Genomic DNA, 16778 nt, shown 5'->3' on the forward strand with positions numbered 1-16778 from the left:
GGGCTTGTAGATTGGGTTTATCTAGAGGATTTTTCTCCAGGGGATTGCTACAGATGTAATTTAGTTATATTAGAACACTTATGTACGCATTAGATGTTATATAAACATCATTATGTAACACTTTTGGGGTGAGAGACATTGATCATAGTGAAAACCCAAGTGCTGCTCTCGTGAACGTATGCTATGGCCGAACCATCTAGCTATATTTTTTATTCTTCTTATCTTTGTTTGATTGTTTCTTGAGTGTATTTCATCATCGAGTGATTACATTAGTGGTTGTTGATTGTTTCGTGATTGATTGTGTACTTCCGCTGCGCATGTTCAAGTTGAACGAAGAACAACAGACAACAAGAATCTTGTAGACATGTCGAGGAAAGTGGTTGACAGGCAGAAGTCGAGCCTTTGCTTAACTTTTATTTGGCTAGGTTGATTTATGGCGGTTTGAGTTTTGATTGGTATCACAAATTGCGAGGGACCTTTAGTAGTGGATGTCAATTAGTCTCTAAGTGGAGATTGTTGTTTGTGGAGCCAGATTTTTCCAGCACATGGACTATTACATGAGCAACACTTTGGGCGCCTCTTTTGTTTGTGGCTTGAATCGGAAAAGGGGGGGGGGGGGGGCGCACTCTCCCTTAAATACAATCGTGAACGAAATATTTTCTATTGAGAAAGATATTTATATAATTTTGTATTTTATGAAATTAAGTTGCCCTACATCCTCATATAAAAATGCATTATTTTTCAGTTTGAGAACAACAATTGATTGCTAGGAGAGTGAGGGAAAGGGGTTAGGGCATTTTACTTCTACTTATTGCTTAAATAGTGGAATTTGTGACCTGATTTGATTATGAAGACATGGAAAAATTGCTAAACCTTGTAAATCTTGTATTATGTTTTTTTTTTTTAATTTCTTATTTTCTTTCGTTTTTTGATTTTGTTCTGGTTTTTCATAACAATGTGGGCTAATGTTTTAAAAATAATTAAAAATCATTCCTAAGCCCAAATGTAACAAGCTAAATAATTGCTTAACCATACCGTTAGTTAGATTAAGTTTGGTTGAAGAAATGTCTTAACAAGAGATGAAAACTAAGTAAAACTATATGAAGTATAATAATTTAGGGAAAAAAAAAATCGAAGATTTGTACTACATACTCCATCCAACATGCAATAGCATGATAGAATATGATATTCTCATGATAAATCTTAAAAATCGTTTCCTTATCATTTACTTTGTAGCGGTCAACGCATATTTTACAAATTAATCAAACTTAAACCTGGGTAAAATAATTTTTTAACATTCCCAAAAACTCTTAAATTAAATTAATTCCCTATTAAAAAAAATAAAGAACCAGGCTGGGCCAAATTAACTTCCATTTTGGCGATATATGGGATGAGTAACCATTTAGGGAGAAAGGTGGCGCAGAATAATAATTAGGATGTTTCCCATTTGTGAAGTGGATACCTAGAGTATAGTCATATCATATGTGGCCTGGGTAGATAGGCAACACTAGATGCCCTAAACAAGCCCTAAAAAACAAACGAAGGACAATGTACCCTTGGGAGAGGTGTTGGGTTCCCAACAAGGCTATTTGTGTTGGGCACACATGACACATGCGTGCATGTTCCCATGCATAATTAAAAAGAAATCCCCTTAGCCCTAGCTAGCTAGCTAGCTAGCTGCATGTGAGTGTGGGTCACACTACCTTAATAACATTTGTACAATCAATCAATGGAGACAACGGACAATGGTCCTATGCATTGTCCTCCTCCTCCTATTTAGTTTTTACTAGCTTCACCTATTTACGCCATGCTATATTTGATAACATAAATTTTAAATTTTAATTTTGAATTTGTGTGAATTTAAATATAATTTTATATTATATTTTATTTAAATCTAATATAAATTTAAATTTAAGACCCCTTTAAACATAGGATTAGAGATCTAGGAGTAAGAAAAAATATAAGAATAAAACTTAAGCAAACAAAATGCAGTAAAAGCAGAAGACAAACTAGCAAAAAATAATAAAGCAGCAAAAAGAAAAAGAAAACAGAAGATGAAACGTTTTCTACTTTGAGGGAAAAATATATAGAAAATAATCACGTTTAACTTAATGTTTCAACGAATCAACGGTAATAATTTATATATATATATATATTATAATTAAGTTAACTTAATATTAGCAAATATCAATATTATAATACTATATATTGTCTATAATATTAATATTATATTGAGCAAATGAATCAAACCAAAATCTTCTAAGAGTAATGGGCTCATAAAGTGAGAAATTTTAATGTCCATCTTTTGCACGCAAGCAGACCAATCCTAGCTATAGCAGCTCCCTGCCCATGTCCCTCACATATATAGCTACGCTTGTGTGTGTGTATATATAAATATATATAGAGCTAGGCAACAGGACTGCACATGATCACGATGAACTGTTTAATTCAATTCAATTCCCATCTCGCTTAATTTGTTAGGCAGCTCCAGAGGAAACCCACTTGAAAGGTTTAGCTAGCACTACTGTCTGTCTGTAGCATAAACAAATACATTATGTATATATATATATATATATATATATATATATATATATATATATATGTGTGTGTGTGTGTGTATATGTATATATATAAGGGTAAAATACAATCACTTCTCCTTCAACAATCATTTTTTTTTTAAATTTTAAAAATTTTGTGTCTTAAAATTTCAAAAATTTTAGGAACCTCCGATAAAGGCATGAATCTACTCTTATATTTTGTAAAAATATATATTTTTTTAGGGAGAGGTCTATGTCTCTAAGTAAAATCTTAGAAGAGTTATGTAACATTTTTGAAACTTTAAAGAAAATTTATGCTATCTTTGGAACTTGTCTTATATACTTTTGAAATCTCAAAAAATATCCTATTTTCTTATCAAATTTCATGTAAAGTGAATGTTTTTAACTCTTAAATATATATATAGATTAGAGTAGAAGTATTGATGGGTGGAGTAATTATTAATGCATGGATTGACAGTGTTTTTTTTCATTTACAACTCCATCCAATCCAATTAATGTTAAATATAGCAGCATGCCATGCATGATGGTTGATGGATGACGTTAGGTACTTCCGCGTATTGACATATGCATGCTTATATATATATATATATATATATATATATATATATTTATTTATTTCAAAGTCAGTATCGTCGATATCCTTCACGTGGCATTGGGTTGGGTTTTAATTAAATGCCCTCGTGAACACTACGTGGTAGTCCCATGGCAAGTTTCTAGCTGGCTATCTGTCCATAGCTCATATACTGGACCACCCAGCTTCTGCATGCATAAGCAACTGCAATATTAATCACGGATGGAATTGATCAAGACTACTCCACACTGTATATTTTATTCATCAAGAAGTAGATTTTACACTCCTCTTTATGTTTTATATGGCTGTAAACATGAATGCGCAACAAATTAAAATTATCATTATTTTAACTATATATATGCATGCGTATGTAAGGTTCGACTCCTACATTTATAATAAATGGTCAACTCCCCTCGCCGTATACATTTGATTCTCCGCATTCTATACTTTTTTTCTTATAAATCCAGAAAAAAGTTGAAAAAAGAAGAAGCACAATTTGTTTCCTTACTCTTTTTTATTTTATTTTTTTGGGGGTAAGTTTTGTAACACATGCACGTCGGAAAAAACTGTGGACGGAGAAAACAAGGGCACCGTCGGGATTCGGGGATTACGAGGACGGATATACGCTGTACGAAAGAGAAGGGAGGGATCGAGTGGCTGGCGTGAGCGTGCGAGAGCTGTCAGACACGTGCGTAGGTCGTTGAAAGCTAACAGCCACCCGGTGGGCCCCCCCTTCGCTAGCCGACAAAAACACTTCGAGCGTGTGAACCCCCTCCGCCCCGGCGCACATGGCCCCGTCCCCTCCTCCTCTCATTTATACCACCCCTCTCCCCCCTGCTAGCTTCACAACCCCATCCTCAACCTCTTTCTCTGTAATTCAGTAATTTGCTATGGTCGTGGTGATGAAGAAGATGGCCGATATTGGTGGTGCTGGTGGTTGCGGGGAAATGGGTGGCGGCGGGAAGAAAGTGGTGGTGAGGAGGGGGCGGCCGCGGCGGCGGGCGGCGGTGCGGGGGTCGTCTGTGAGAGTGAAGGTGAAGAAGCTGCAGAAGCTGGTGCCCGGCGGGCGGGGGCTGCAGGAGCCGGATCGGCTGTTTCTCCAGACGGCCGAGTACATTCTGCATTTAAGGCAGCAACTCAACATTTTGCAAGCTCTTTCCAAGATTTACAAACTATGATGATGATGAAGATGAAGATGAAGATGAAAGATGATGATGAAGATGAAGATGAAGATGAGGAGTCGTCTAGCTAGTGGGGGAATTCTTTTTAATTTTAATTTTAATTTTTTTATAAATTTTGAACCATCTATATTGCTCTAGCTAGTTAGCAGGATGATTTTGGATAAATTATCAGCTAGCTCATTAGTTGAATTTATTTATTTTCACCTATTAATTGTTAATTAATGTACTGGAAATATATATGTTCTTTTAATTTTCTTGTTAGTATAAGTAATTAATTGGTTAATTAATTTGCATCCCATGAAAGCTCTACAATTAAATGCTTATTTTTTTTCTAAAAAAAAATTTGTTATATACATCAATAATGTGCATATGAGGAAACTAATTAAGCAGGAAAAGAAGGGAATGTTTCTTGCTTTTGCTTTTGCTTTTCCTTAATTAATTATAAAAATAATTAAGAGCCATATATCCTCCCTCAATTAAATTTAAAACTCATTTTTCAACGTTCAATTAATCAATTTTAATCATAAAATATATTGATTCTTTTTTCTATTTTTAACAATGGAGAAATTTGATAGTAACCAAAACACCAACACACTTTGATCTCGTAAGAAATCCAACTTGAAAATTTCTGAGTTCGTAATCAATTAAAGCTAATTAAATTTTCTAATAGTAAGTTGACAAACATAGGTAGCATAATACTTAATGGGTGCAACAACAGGATCAAATACCTTTTTTCATTTTTATCATATGTAATTTATGGAAGTGGATGAGTGCGAGTATGTACACAAGATGGGGGGTGGACTGAAACATGCATTAAGTACTCCCAGATGGAGTTCCTCCCATTTACTCACTCCTTTTTTATGAGAAATTATTAGATACATGTGTGTATATTGAATCAAAAATGATTTTATTTAGTACTAGATATATTTAATTAAATTTATATATTTTTTTATATACAAAATAAAACCATGTTAGACCCATTTGGCGTATCTAATATTTTGTCCTTTTTACAATTGAATTTCAAAGAATTTTACAGTAATAGGTAAACTTTCTTTTTTTGACTTTGATTTTGCTTTTAATATTTTTTTTAAAAAAAAACTCTCAGTCACTTGAATTGGTTAATTGGGGTTGGGAGAGATCGACTAGTTATAGGCCATGTGAAAAAAAAAAAAATTAAAATTAAGTCTTCTCTATTCTTGTGTTCCATGGTTTATCTCTTGGTTTTTAAAGAGAAGATCGAATTTGATTTCTCCAAAGAGTTATTTGGGGTTAGGGTTTGAGATAGAATTTATATGATTATTTCTAACTTATGTAGATCGATAGCTATTAAAAGAATGTGATAACAAATATTAGTGAGTATTTAACCAAATGGTGCTTGTGAGACAAATGTGCCTTATACAATTATGATAGTGAAAAACTTCGTACACGAGACTTATAAAATCATAAATATATAAATGATTCGATTCGAGCATATATATATATATATATATATGAATGATCTCTATGCTATACATGTCTTGAAAAGGACCATTTATACTAAAGAGGAATACTAAGAGGATTAACTTGTATACCTTCATATATAATAACATATAACCTATTAAATATTTATGAGCATTTAACCAGGTACAAGCCTTGAAAAAGCTTATAAAAGACACAAGGAGAATACAAAGACATGCATTCTCTAAATTTTGTAGAAAAACTATAATTACATTACATGTATATATAAATCAATACCAACTTGAGTGTTGGAGAAAACTCTCATAGACCATTCTCATAGGTCACGTGCGAGTCACTTAAACTTTCTTTTTCCTCTTGATTATAGATGATTGTCACGAACGGTGAAGGTAGATATTAGATTCGAGTTTTGGCGACAATACTTTAATAATTAAGATGTCATTTAAAGAACATATTTCTTCTTTTCAGTTGCATATAGAATTTATTTTGCTAGAAATGACTTCTTGTTGCATTGCTACAGTTTTATTTTTTTATCTTAGTTTCCTTCACAATTTTTTGCAATTAAAATGATAACAAAAATTTTTTACCATGTTTTTCATCTTGCTTTTGTACATTTATAACTTCTTTTATTTTTGCAACTCATGTGGCCTATGAACTAAAGTAAAAAAATCTATTTTTAACCCTTGATTGCCTAAAACATTTTTTTTTTGTTTTTTTTTAATAAGATTCAATGATCGGTTTTTTTTTTTTTGAATTGTTGTAAAGATTTGACCTAAATATATCAATGAATCACTTAGTTTAATAAGATTGATTGATTCTTTAATACATTTATTCTATGGCATCCTTAAGACATTGACTTTTGCATTGTCTTTTGCATATATATATATATTTGGTAATTGTAATGTGCATGTAGAGGATGCATATTCAATGAAAGACTCTATTGAAGTCGAAGTCTTTCTCCAAAATCCCTTAAATTACTATGAGATTAACTTGAATTTCATCCCAATTGTATTTCTTCAGTATGAAATTTTTACTTTTTTTAAAAGCTATAATTTATATTAATATGCGAGTCAACATTACTTTACATTTTTTGTCTTTGATAGCTAGTAAGGCGTACACCTTTTCAACTTATGCATTAACTCTTAATTGAAAGTCGATAGTTTAATCAACGCTAAAGAAGATAACAAACAAAGTTATTTAATGTTCAACAAACTTAAAGAAAAAGACACCTTCCGATGAGTCACAACTAATCCCATAGCTAGGGGTTGGGTTGACTAATTAATAGTTAGAAAAAAGAAAGCTATGTTTATGTGTTGATAAATAGCTTAAAATTCAATTGCCATACATTTGTCTAACTAGTGGAGGAAGATTTAATTTAGAAGACGACGTGACCTTATAGTTCATCTCTCCATCTTCCACAGAGGAGATGGTGATTCAAATCCATTTCGCGGACATATTGTGACCTTTGGGCATATATATTGTTCACACTGATGAGGGAGAGTCGGTAACTGTCTTTGGGGCAGTTACGTGGTGTTCTAAGTCTTCATTTGTGGACGCATTTAATAAAGGCATCTTTCAAAAAAAAAAAAAAAAGCACATAATATGAAAAAAAATTGAATTTCATCATTTGCTGAATAATAATTAAAATATGAAATTCTTGGTCCACAACTATTGGCAATCAGTGTCGGCCTGACCTTAAGGCGGTTGAGGTGTTTGCTATTTTTGGGGCCCCCAAATTTTTTTTGATGTAATAATATTAACATTATTTATGATACTATTTCCCATACATTGACTTTTTCACTATCAAGTAAATGAAATTGTATTTTAAAATGTAAAGTAAATGTAATTTAATTTTTTTTTTCAAGTCTCAATGTATTTATAGAAAAGATAAATTGTTTTCCAAATGCATTTATTGCTTATAAAATTTTATTAACGATACCTGTGACAATAGTTCTGCAGAAAGAAGTTTTTCAAAACTTAAACTTATAAAAAATTATTTGCAATCAATTATGTCACTGGATTGGCTATGTTATCAATAGAAAAAAAAATACTTGAAAATCTTGAATATAAAACTTTAATTAGTGATTTTGCATCTCAAAAAGTTAAAAAAATTAATTTTAAATAAAAATAAAAATTAAACAAAATATTAAGGGCCCCTAATTAAATCATTCGCCTAGGGCCCCATATTATGAAGAGCCAGCCGTGTCGCCAATCCTCACCGCTAACGAAATAAATGGTAAGTTTTTCAAGGTGTCGCACCAACTTCCAACTCACATCTACTCTCTGTTAGGAATCTGTGAGCAACCAGAAAGATGTAACACCAGAAATTTAACGTGGTTCGGTCAATATCGACCTATGTCCATGGAGCACACACCACAACTTCACTATTCGCTGGAAAATTACAATTCTCACTCTCTCTCTCTCTCTCTCTCCCTTTCTTCCTCCTCTTTCTCCTCTCTGCTCTCTGAGCTTCTCACTTGTGCATCTCTTGTATTCCTCAGCCCTCTATTTATAGGACTGATATTTAAATCACTATTTAATCACAATTAAACATAATCAATCATAAATGGGAGGTTTACAATCATGGGATAAATGGGGATTAATTGCAAACCGCGTTCCAACTCATCACGCGTCTCCAGCTTCTGGCTCTCCTGTTTCTAGCTACAATAATCTCCCACTTGGAGACGAAGACGCCTCCGCAATCAATATCATGAATAAATGATGTGCTCAAAATATGTCTTCAGACATGAAGATCAATTGAAGTTGAACACAACTTCAACTTCTCTGTAGTCACCACCTTCCTGTTTGCTCGATTCTTGCGGACTAATCTGATGGCTGTCAGCTTCACAACTGGTGTAAAGATGCCGGTGTAGTCAATCCCTTCCTTCTGCTCGAAGTCTTTGACTACCAACCGAGGTTTGTACCTTTTGAAGCCATCATGCTCCTCTTTGATTCTGTACACCCACTGGTTGTGAAGGCCTTTGGGCAACTTCCACGTTTTGTTGGAGGTAAGGGACTTCATCTTATCCTTCATCGCAAGCTCCTACTTGCTCGTATCTGCCACTTGACATGCTTCATCATAGCATTCGGGCTCTCCTCCATCTGTAGTAAATAAGTAATCAATATACCTTCTTTTTGGCATATGAGACCGAGTAGATCTCTTAAGCTCCAGAGCTGGAGTAGGAGATGGTGGTGCGACGACCTGCTCCATTGGTTCCTCCACTTGAGGATTTTCGGCATTCTGTTGTTGTGTCCCGACACATTCTGAGTGGACTAGTTCTAGTATTTTCTTCTTTGGGGCACATGTGTTTATCTGGAAACTGACCCTCTTCCGTTTCCCAACTATACAATCCTTACATATGTCAAACTGTACTGACTGTAGACCACTTAATTTTTCCTTTGAGTGCATCACCCTGAGTCCCTTCTCGCTCATGTGACCAAGTCGTTGGTGTCAGATGTTGTTGTTGTCATTTCTTGCAGCAACTGAAATAGACATGGAGGCATTGGAGGTTAGAAAAAGTGTTCCGCTTTTCTTACCTCGCGCAATCGTTAGTACACCCTTTGAAACTTTCCATTCATCGCTAATGAATTTCGTCGTGTATCCCTCATCTGCCAGCTGACCAACTGAGATCAAATTCTTTTTCAGGTTTGGAATATATCTAACATCCTTCAGTTTCCATACTGACCCGTTTATATTGATATTCACAACTCCCTTACTGGTTATGTCGTAAGGTTGATCGTTGCTAAGATACACCTTATCAAAATTACCTGGTGCGTACTCCTCTAGGCAATCTTTGCAGAAAGTGGCATGAAATGAGGCTTCGGAGTCTAAGACCCAAGACTCCTGCTTGTTCTCCAAAGAGCAGATCAACATCTCATTATTTTCGGAAGCAATATTTGCTTCTATCTTTGCTCTCGTCTCATATTCTTTCTTCTGACTCTTGCACTGGTTCTTGTAATGACAAGTTTTTCTACAGTTCTAGCACTCAATAACTTTTGTGCTCTGGGAACCTGTGTCCTGAGTACCTCTGAGATTTCTGGATTTAGACCGCTTGGGCCTAGATCTGCTACGGTTGTTTGATCGTCCATACCTGTTTCCTCTACCTCGACTCTCCATGTTCAAGGATGAACTCTAAGTGGAGCCATGGTTCGACTACATTCTTATTTCTTCCGTCAAAATCATGTTGATCGGTACGTGACGACCTCATCGTATACAAGTTTCGATTTTCCTGCGGAGCTACTGATGGCAGTAACGACACCATTCCAACTTTCACGCAACTGATTGAGAATCAGTAGGGCCCAAATCTCATCATCAAATGTTATCCCGACTGAGGCGAGTTGATCAGACAACTCATTGAAATTATTCAAATGTCTGCTGAAACTTTCACCTGCAGACATGCTCATTGTAAATAGTTTTTTCATGAGATGTACCTTGATTGCGGCTGAAGGCTGCTCATACACATTAGAAAGTGCATCCATTAGAGACTTGGTGGATGTTATATGCTTAATATTGAACGCCACAGACTTTGACAACGTCATTCTGATGGCTCCGAGGGCTTTTCAATCAAGCAACTCCCACTCGTCCTCGTTCATAGATACTGGCTTACCCTTTAATAATAAGTGCAATTCCTTCCCAAACATATAATATTCTATCTGCATCTTCTAGAAACCGAAATTGTTGCCATTGAACATTTCGATTTTTGAGCTCTTTTCATTTGACATCTTGATTCGCTAATTTACAGATGGAATTAGCTCAAATGGATAGTGTGGTTGGATCCGGAACGATCAAAAACCCTAGAAATGGTTCAAGTCACTCAAAAAACGGACCCAAAAAGTTTCCGAAAAGCTCAATCAAAGATTTAGGTCAAACCTAGTCAACTTTGCTGACATGGCTCCTACTGACGTGGCAGCGGGGTCCACTTGCTGACGTGGTGGTGGGGCCCACTTGCTGGTGTGATGATTGACGTGTCACCCGGATGACGTGGCACCTTCTGACGTGGCACCCTCGGGCCTAGATCGTTGGTTCGGGTTGGATACGGATCCGCGAACCGGGTCTTGGGTTGATCCGATTTGAGGTAGCGTCTGGGTTGGGTCGGGTGTGTACCAGATCAGGTTGAGGCGGTTCGGGAGAGGAAGACACGTGGCAACTTGTGGGCGGGTGAAGAGCTGGTCACCGGGGCGTGGAGAAGCGTTTTGCTCTGGGAAGGCGATGGCGCGTGAGCCTTCATCTGAACTCCGTTCGAGCTCTGGCTTGCACGGTTCTTTTCGTCTCGATGAGCTGAATATGACGGTGGCTTCAAAACTTAGTTTCGAGCCACTGGACAGAGCTCTGATTTTGGGATCACTTCCGATCTGACTTTTCTACTCCCACTGGTCTCTAATACGACTTGTTAGGAACCTGTAACTTGTTGAGAAGCAAAATTATCAAAACTAGTGGTGTATACATTTTCATGGTTCTCAACCAGAAAGATGTGACATCAGAAATTTAACATGGTTCGGTCAATCTCAACCTACGTCCACGGAGCACACACCACAAATTCACTATTCGTTGGAAAATTACAATTCTCACACTCTCTCTCCCTCTCTTCCTCCTCTCTACTCTCTGAGTTTCTCACTTGTGCATCTCTTGTATTTCTCAGCGTTCTATTTATAGGGCTGATATTTAAATCACTATTTAATCACAATTAAACATAATCAATCATAAATGAGAGGTTTATAATCATGGGATAAATGGGGATTAATTGCAAACCGCGTTCCAACTCATCACGCGTCTCTAGCTTCTGGCTCTCCTGTCTCCAGCTACAACAATCTCTTAGGTCGATTAGAAGTTCATATACATTGGATCTTGACTACACATTAAAAGATTGTTCTCTCTTATTACATGTCCTTTTCACTCCTTTTAAGATTTGAATTGGACATTTACAAAATCAGATTAATTCAGACCTTAACTATTTGGATGTGTGCTAAAATGATGATTTTATTTTTTCAAAAAAAAAAAATATGCTAGTCTATTTATGAATTTCATGGATGAAGTTTTTGATGTTACATCATATTTAAAGTTGGGGAGAATTGGGTTCCCAATTGGGGACCCCTCATTTGGAAGAACATGCATTGGTCATTTGGTCCACTGAATTTTCATACTTAGGTACATATACCCAGTAAACAGGGGCAACTCATTTATTCTAACATGGTTTTCGATAAGGCCAAAGCTTCCACAGGACTACTAAAGGGTGCCCCCTGGCCCAAATCCCATTCACTGAAATTGAGGATCCCGCTCATTTCAGCTGAGCATGAGGGTGAGGGTCTGTTTGTCTTATTGCTACTGTTGGGCTTGCTTTAGGGAATTTAATTTTAGAATAAGATATAATTTAATGGAATGTACATTTAAACTAAAGAAATTAAATGATTAATTTAATTTAATTTAATTTTTTAAAAATATATTTTATTTTTATATATCTAATATGCAGTTTATGAATGAAAGGAGACGGGAGCATGAAGGGCTATCGGGGTGTCTTTTTACTTATACGTAAAATATTTTGATTAAAAAATTACAAAATAAATTGCATGATGACCCTTATGCATAAAATATTCTACCGAAAATCCAAAAAAGGTTCGCGCCTATTTAGTGCATATGCGAGCTAATATGTTCTCCTAAAATGAAATAGTCAGTATCATACAAAATGTGAATGAATTACTAACTAATAGTTGTATCTAAGATAAAATAGAACCAAGATAATATTGTGGATTGTTTTTTTTGAAAACAATATGAAATATTATGATAAGCTTTTCAAGATGTAGAATTTTTCCGCAAAATTTATAAATTTCATAGCATATTTTAGGAAAAGATTGAGTGTAACGAGATAGTGCAAGAAAAGAATTAGAAAAAATAAAAAGTGTATCAATTTTGAATTGTTTTCTAGAATTTAGATAAAAATCAAACACCTTTTCTTGTGGTGTTGTGTCTCTACCAATTAAAATTAACAATTCAAATATAAATTTTCTTTGTAATAATCACATTCAAATTAGGTAATGCTCACAACAATATGAATAATTTAAATTAGTAAATTTGGGAAAAATATAGGCTAAAAGCCTAGCCCAACTATTGCACTTTGTAAACTACAAATATATAAAGTGGTAGTGTCTTATTATAGCAATCAATCTACTACAAGCCATACACAACTTAGTATGAAGACAAATAAAGCCCTAAATATGCCCCTACGGGCATGACACGGTGGAAAGACATCAGCACGTAAGAAGGAGTATCAGGGGTTCAATTCTAGGTAGATACACTCACGGAACTAGCGGTACCTGTGAATGATGAAAATTTACTTTGTGAGCCAATAGGGACCGTGGATGGTAAGAGTTCGCTCTGTGAACCACCAGGACCGTGGATGGTGCGAGTTCTTTGTTAGCCGGCGCTGGCCATGGATAGTAATGGAGATGTGTCCCGAGAGTCGGGTTGGCTGAACGTCCAACTGATACACGGAAGCAGTGTTCGCATTCCGGACTTTACCTGATCAGCGAGACTTAGGGGGAAGACGCTGATTCGTAGGTTTGGTGCCGCACTAGGGAGTCCGAAGAGTTTGTTGGTGGATGAAGTTCCTATGTAATAAAAATAAAATAAAAAATAAAATACAAATAAAAATAAAGCCCTAATTCTCACAGGCCGCTTGGCGGAGAGGTTGAGGGTTCGAACCCTACCATTCCGAGTGCACATCTGTGATTTACTCCTGCACGTGTGGAGGGCACTGTGCGTGTAGACGTGGTGTGATGACCCAAAAATATATATACGATTAAAGCACAATAATAATAAAATAATAAAAACGGTCATTAAGTTAATATCAATACAAAAGTGTTTTTTTTCTGTAGGATCCTTGATTCCATGTTTGATGTCTAAAAAAGACCTTATCTAAGCGAGTGCTCAGAGACCATTGCGACTCAATCGCTCCCTGGAGGTCGGCCTGGTCAAAATGGAATTTCATAGGATAAACAAGATAGACATTGTTTGTACACGTAAATAAGTATATATACATAAAATAGTGTTTTGACAGACATAATTTGTAAAAATACATAATAAGATGATAATAATATAGGTATCATATGTGGGGCCCACAAGACTATGTGGGATCCACATGAGTCCCAGAGCCACAAGACACTGTTTATATGCGTAAATAAGTACATAAAATAATGTTTTGACTGATATAATTTGTAGAAATATATGATAAAATAATAATAATAATATAGGTATCCTATCCGGGGCCCACAAGACCGTGTGGGGCTCACATGAGTCCCGAAGCCGTATGGAGGTTTACACGAGTCTCAAAGCTATGTAGGATACATAAAATCATATGAGAGTTATTCGAATTACGTAGGATCCATTTGAGTCTCGAAGTTGTGTGGGGCCCACAAGACCATGTGGGGCCCACATGAGTTTTCAAAATTCAAATTTAATTTTTATTCAAAAAATAAAATAAAGAAATACTAAAAATAGTTTAAAAGTAATAACAATGATAATAATAATGATAATAATGATTAAGAAAAATAATGAAATAATAAAATAATTAATTAACTAATTGATTAATTAGGTAAGTAATTAATTAAAAATTTATTTAATGGGAATGGTGGCAAGCACTCCCACATGACCTCGATCCCCATCCCATACTCAACCCATACCTTACCCATTCTTTAATTTTTAAAAATTATAATTTCACCCATCTCCCCATACTTTTATAAATTTCATTTCTTCCTCAAAATTTCCCTATAAATAGGGAGCTCTCAACCTTCATTTTTCACAACAATTTTCCAAGGAAGAGAAAAATTAGTGAGTGAAAGAAATTGTGGTGGAGAAAGAATTTTTGAATAAGTTCTCAATCACCCACTCTTTCCGATCTCATTTCTTAAAGATAGTTACAGTGTTCGTAAGGAAGAAGGTAAGTAAATTTTGATTATGTTAGTTTTTTTTATTTAAAATTCATACCCGAGTTTATTTTATAAGTAAATTTCAATTATGTTAATTAGTTTCATAAAATTTTCATGAGTTTATTTTTACGCGTATTTAATTATACCAGTTCTATTTTTAATATACTTGCATCTATTTTTGGGTTAAGAAATGTTCTAATCCCCTCGGGTAAATTTTCAGCATTTATTTCTATTCAAAAAGAAAATTATATATATTTTTAACACAAAAATTGTGTGGCATGAGTTTATTTTTACGTTAAATTTTTTTTATGAAAATATGAGTAAAAATGAGATTTTCACAATATTATTTTAAATTGCATAAATTATAATAAGATGATTTTAAAATCCCTTATGGCAACGAAAGTTCAAAGTTACAGATGCTCGGTACCGCAGCTTAAAGTTTATACGGATCAGAGTGTACTCACACTATTTACAGAGTGGTTATTTATGTTAGTGGATTTCTCCTGAGTGCACACCTGGTTCCGGACCAGGACTTAATAAGGAAAATCTCACTTAAAGTTTACGTACGTTGATTTAGTTTGATCGGCTAGCCAGCTAAGTCCAGTTTTCGGACCGCACAACCCAGTCATGGGGGTAAACATGACTTACGGCAAACAGACCTAATGGTGGTTTTTACAATATATGTTTATACATATTTAATTACGTGTACAAAGTTACTGATGATTTGAAGGAAAAATATAAGTTTACATGAAAATGATCATTTTAGTGCTTAAATAACGATCTAAAGAAAACGTATAGGGAAAAGTATATGTATATTTATCATTAAATATTTATACAGTTTTAAAGTTAAAAGTTTAATTTAACAGTTATAGTATATAATTATAAAATTTTACTGTTATAGTTGATGGTAAAAGTTTTATGTATAAATTTTTAATTTTATATTTATTCCAGAGACAGTTTTGAAGTTATAATGTTAAATATTGTTTTACGAAATTTTTAAAAAAGCTCATTTTTGTCACACACTAATAATAATCTTATTTACTTACTGAGCGTCATCTCACTCAAATCATATTTTTATTTCAGATAACTCTGAAGAGCATGTTGGAAATCACGCTTAGCAAGCATGCGGGTTGGGATAGAAAAATAAAGATTGTTTAGAAATATTAGTATGATGCCAGATATGCTTATGTAATTTTTCTTCTTTTGAAATAAATGATTGTAATATAGATAATTAGTATTCTGGTTTAATAATAATTGAGTTTGTTTGCTTCCGCTGTAAATCAATGGTAAAAAGTTAATATCCTAGACCCCTCGGGGTTGGGGTGTTACACGTGGGATCTTCGAAAGTGTCCGCTGGTAGCGATAGGGATGAGAGGAACCCGACGTAATAAAAAAAATAAAAAAATAAAAAAATAAAATAAAGCCCTAAATATGCTATTAACTTTTACATTTTGGTAGTTTAAGGCACCATCCTATGGACTATGGAGTCTTAGTGGGCCTTTCTCCCTTAACTTTTCTATGTAGGAAAATTTTTTTTTATATTTCTCTCAAATGAGTTATCATTCTTATAGGATTCATTTTGAAAATTCTTTGACATTTCTTTGCTTGTTCTCAAAATACATGAATATTGGATTTAGGAGCATAGATTTCGAGTCTTAAATTTTTAGATTTGTGTGAATTTAAACAAATTTTATATTACATTTTATCTAAATCCGTACAAACTCAAGTCTAAGGTCTCTCCCAAACAAAAGGGAAGAGATTAAATAAGGGAACAAATTTAATGCATGTGTTGACTGAACCACTATTGGGTGAAATCAAATAAAAAATAATCAAGTATTGAATGAATATAGTGTCTTATGAAATATTGTTTAATTATTAAAATGGGAACACGTACCTAGAATATTTTTTAAAAAAAGTAGAATAATAGTGATTAATTCAAAATTGTCATTGTTAGAGGTTATTAATTGAATAACTAGTATAAGGTAAGACGTAATAGATCTTTTTAGTCACAATAATTAATATTAGTGATGATTTTGCCTTCATCACTAATAATTGACCTAAGTGAAGTCATGACTCATATTGTCATCACTAATA

General features: G+C 34.4%; 1 protein-coding gene across 1 annotated transcript; it reads left to right on the forward strand.

Moving 5' to 3' along the window:
* Window positions 1–3909: 3909 nt before the first annotated feature.
* On the forward strand, window positions 3910–4560 carry LOC131144333 (uncharacterized). The gene has a single exon (XM_058092906.1). The coding sequence runs from the start codon at window positions 4020–4022 to the stop codon at window positions 4305–4307; it is 288 nt and encodes a 95-aa protein (XP_057948889.1). The 5' UTR covers window positions 3910–4019; the 3' UTR covers window positions 4308–4560.
* Window positions 4561–16778: the final 12218 nt, after the last annotated feature.

The sequence above is a fragment of the Malania oleifera genome, chromosome 12 (assembly GCF_029873635.1).
Source record: "Malania oleifera isolate guangnan ecotype guangnan chromosome 12, ASM2987363v1, whole genome shotgun sequence".
NCBI classification, from domain to species: domain Eukaryota; kingdom Viridiplantae; phylum Streptophyta; class Magnoliopsida; order Santalales; family Ximeniaceae; genus Malania; species Malania oleifera.

Bases quoted from the DNA above. Each gene is read 5' to 3' on its own strand.
- LOC131144333 (XM_058092906.1), top strand. From the start codon at position 4,020: ATGGTCGTGGTGATGAAGAAGATGGCCGATATTGGTGGTGCTGGTGGT.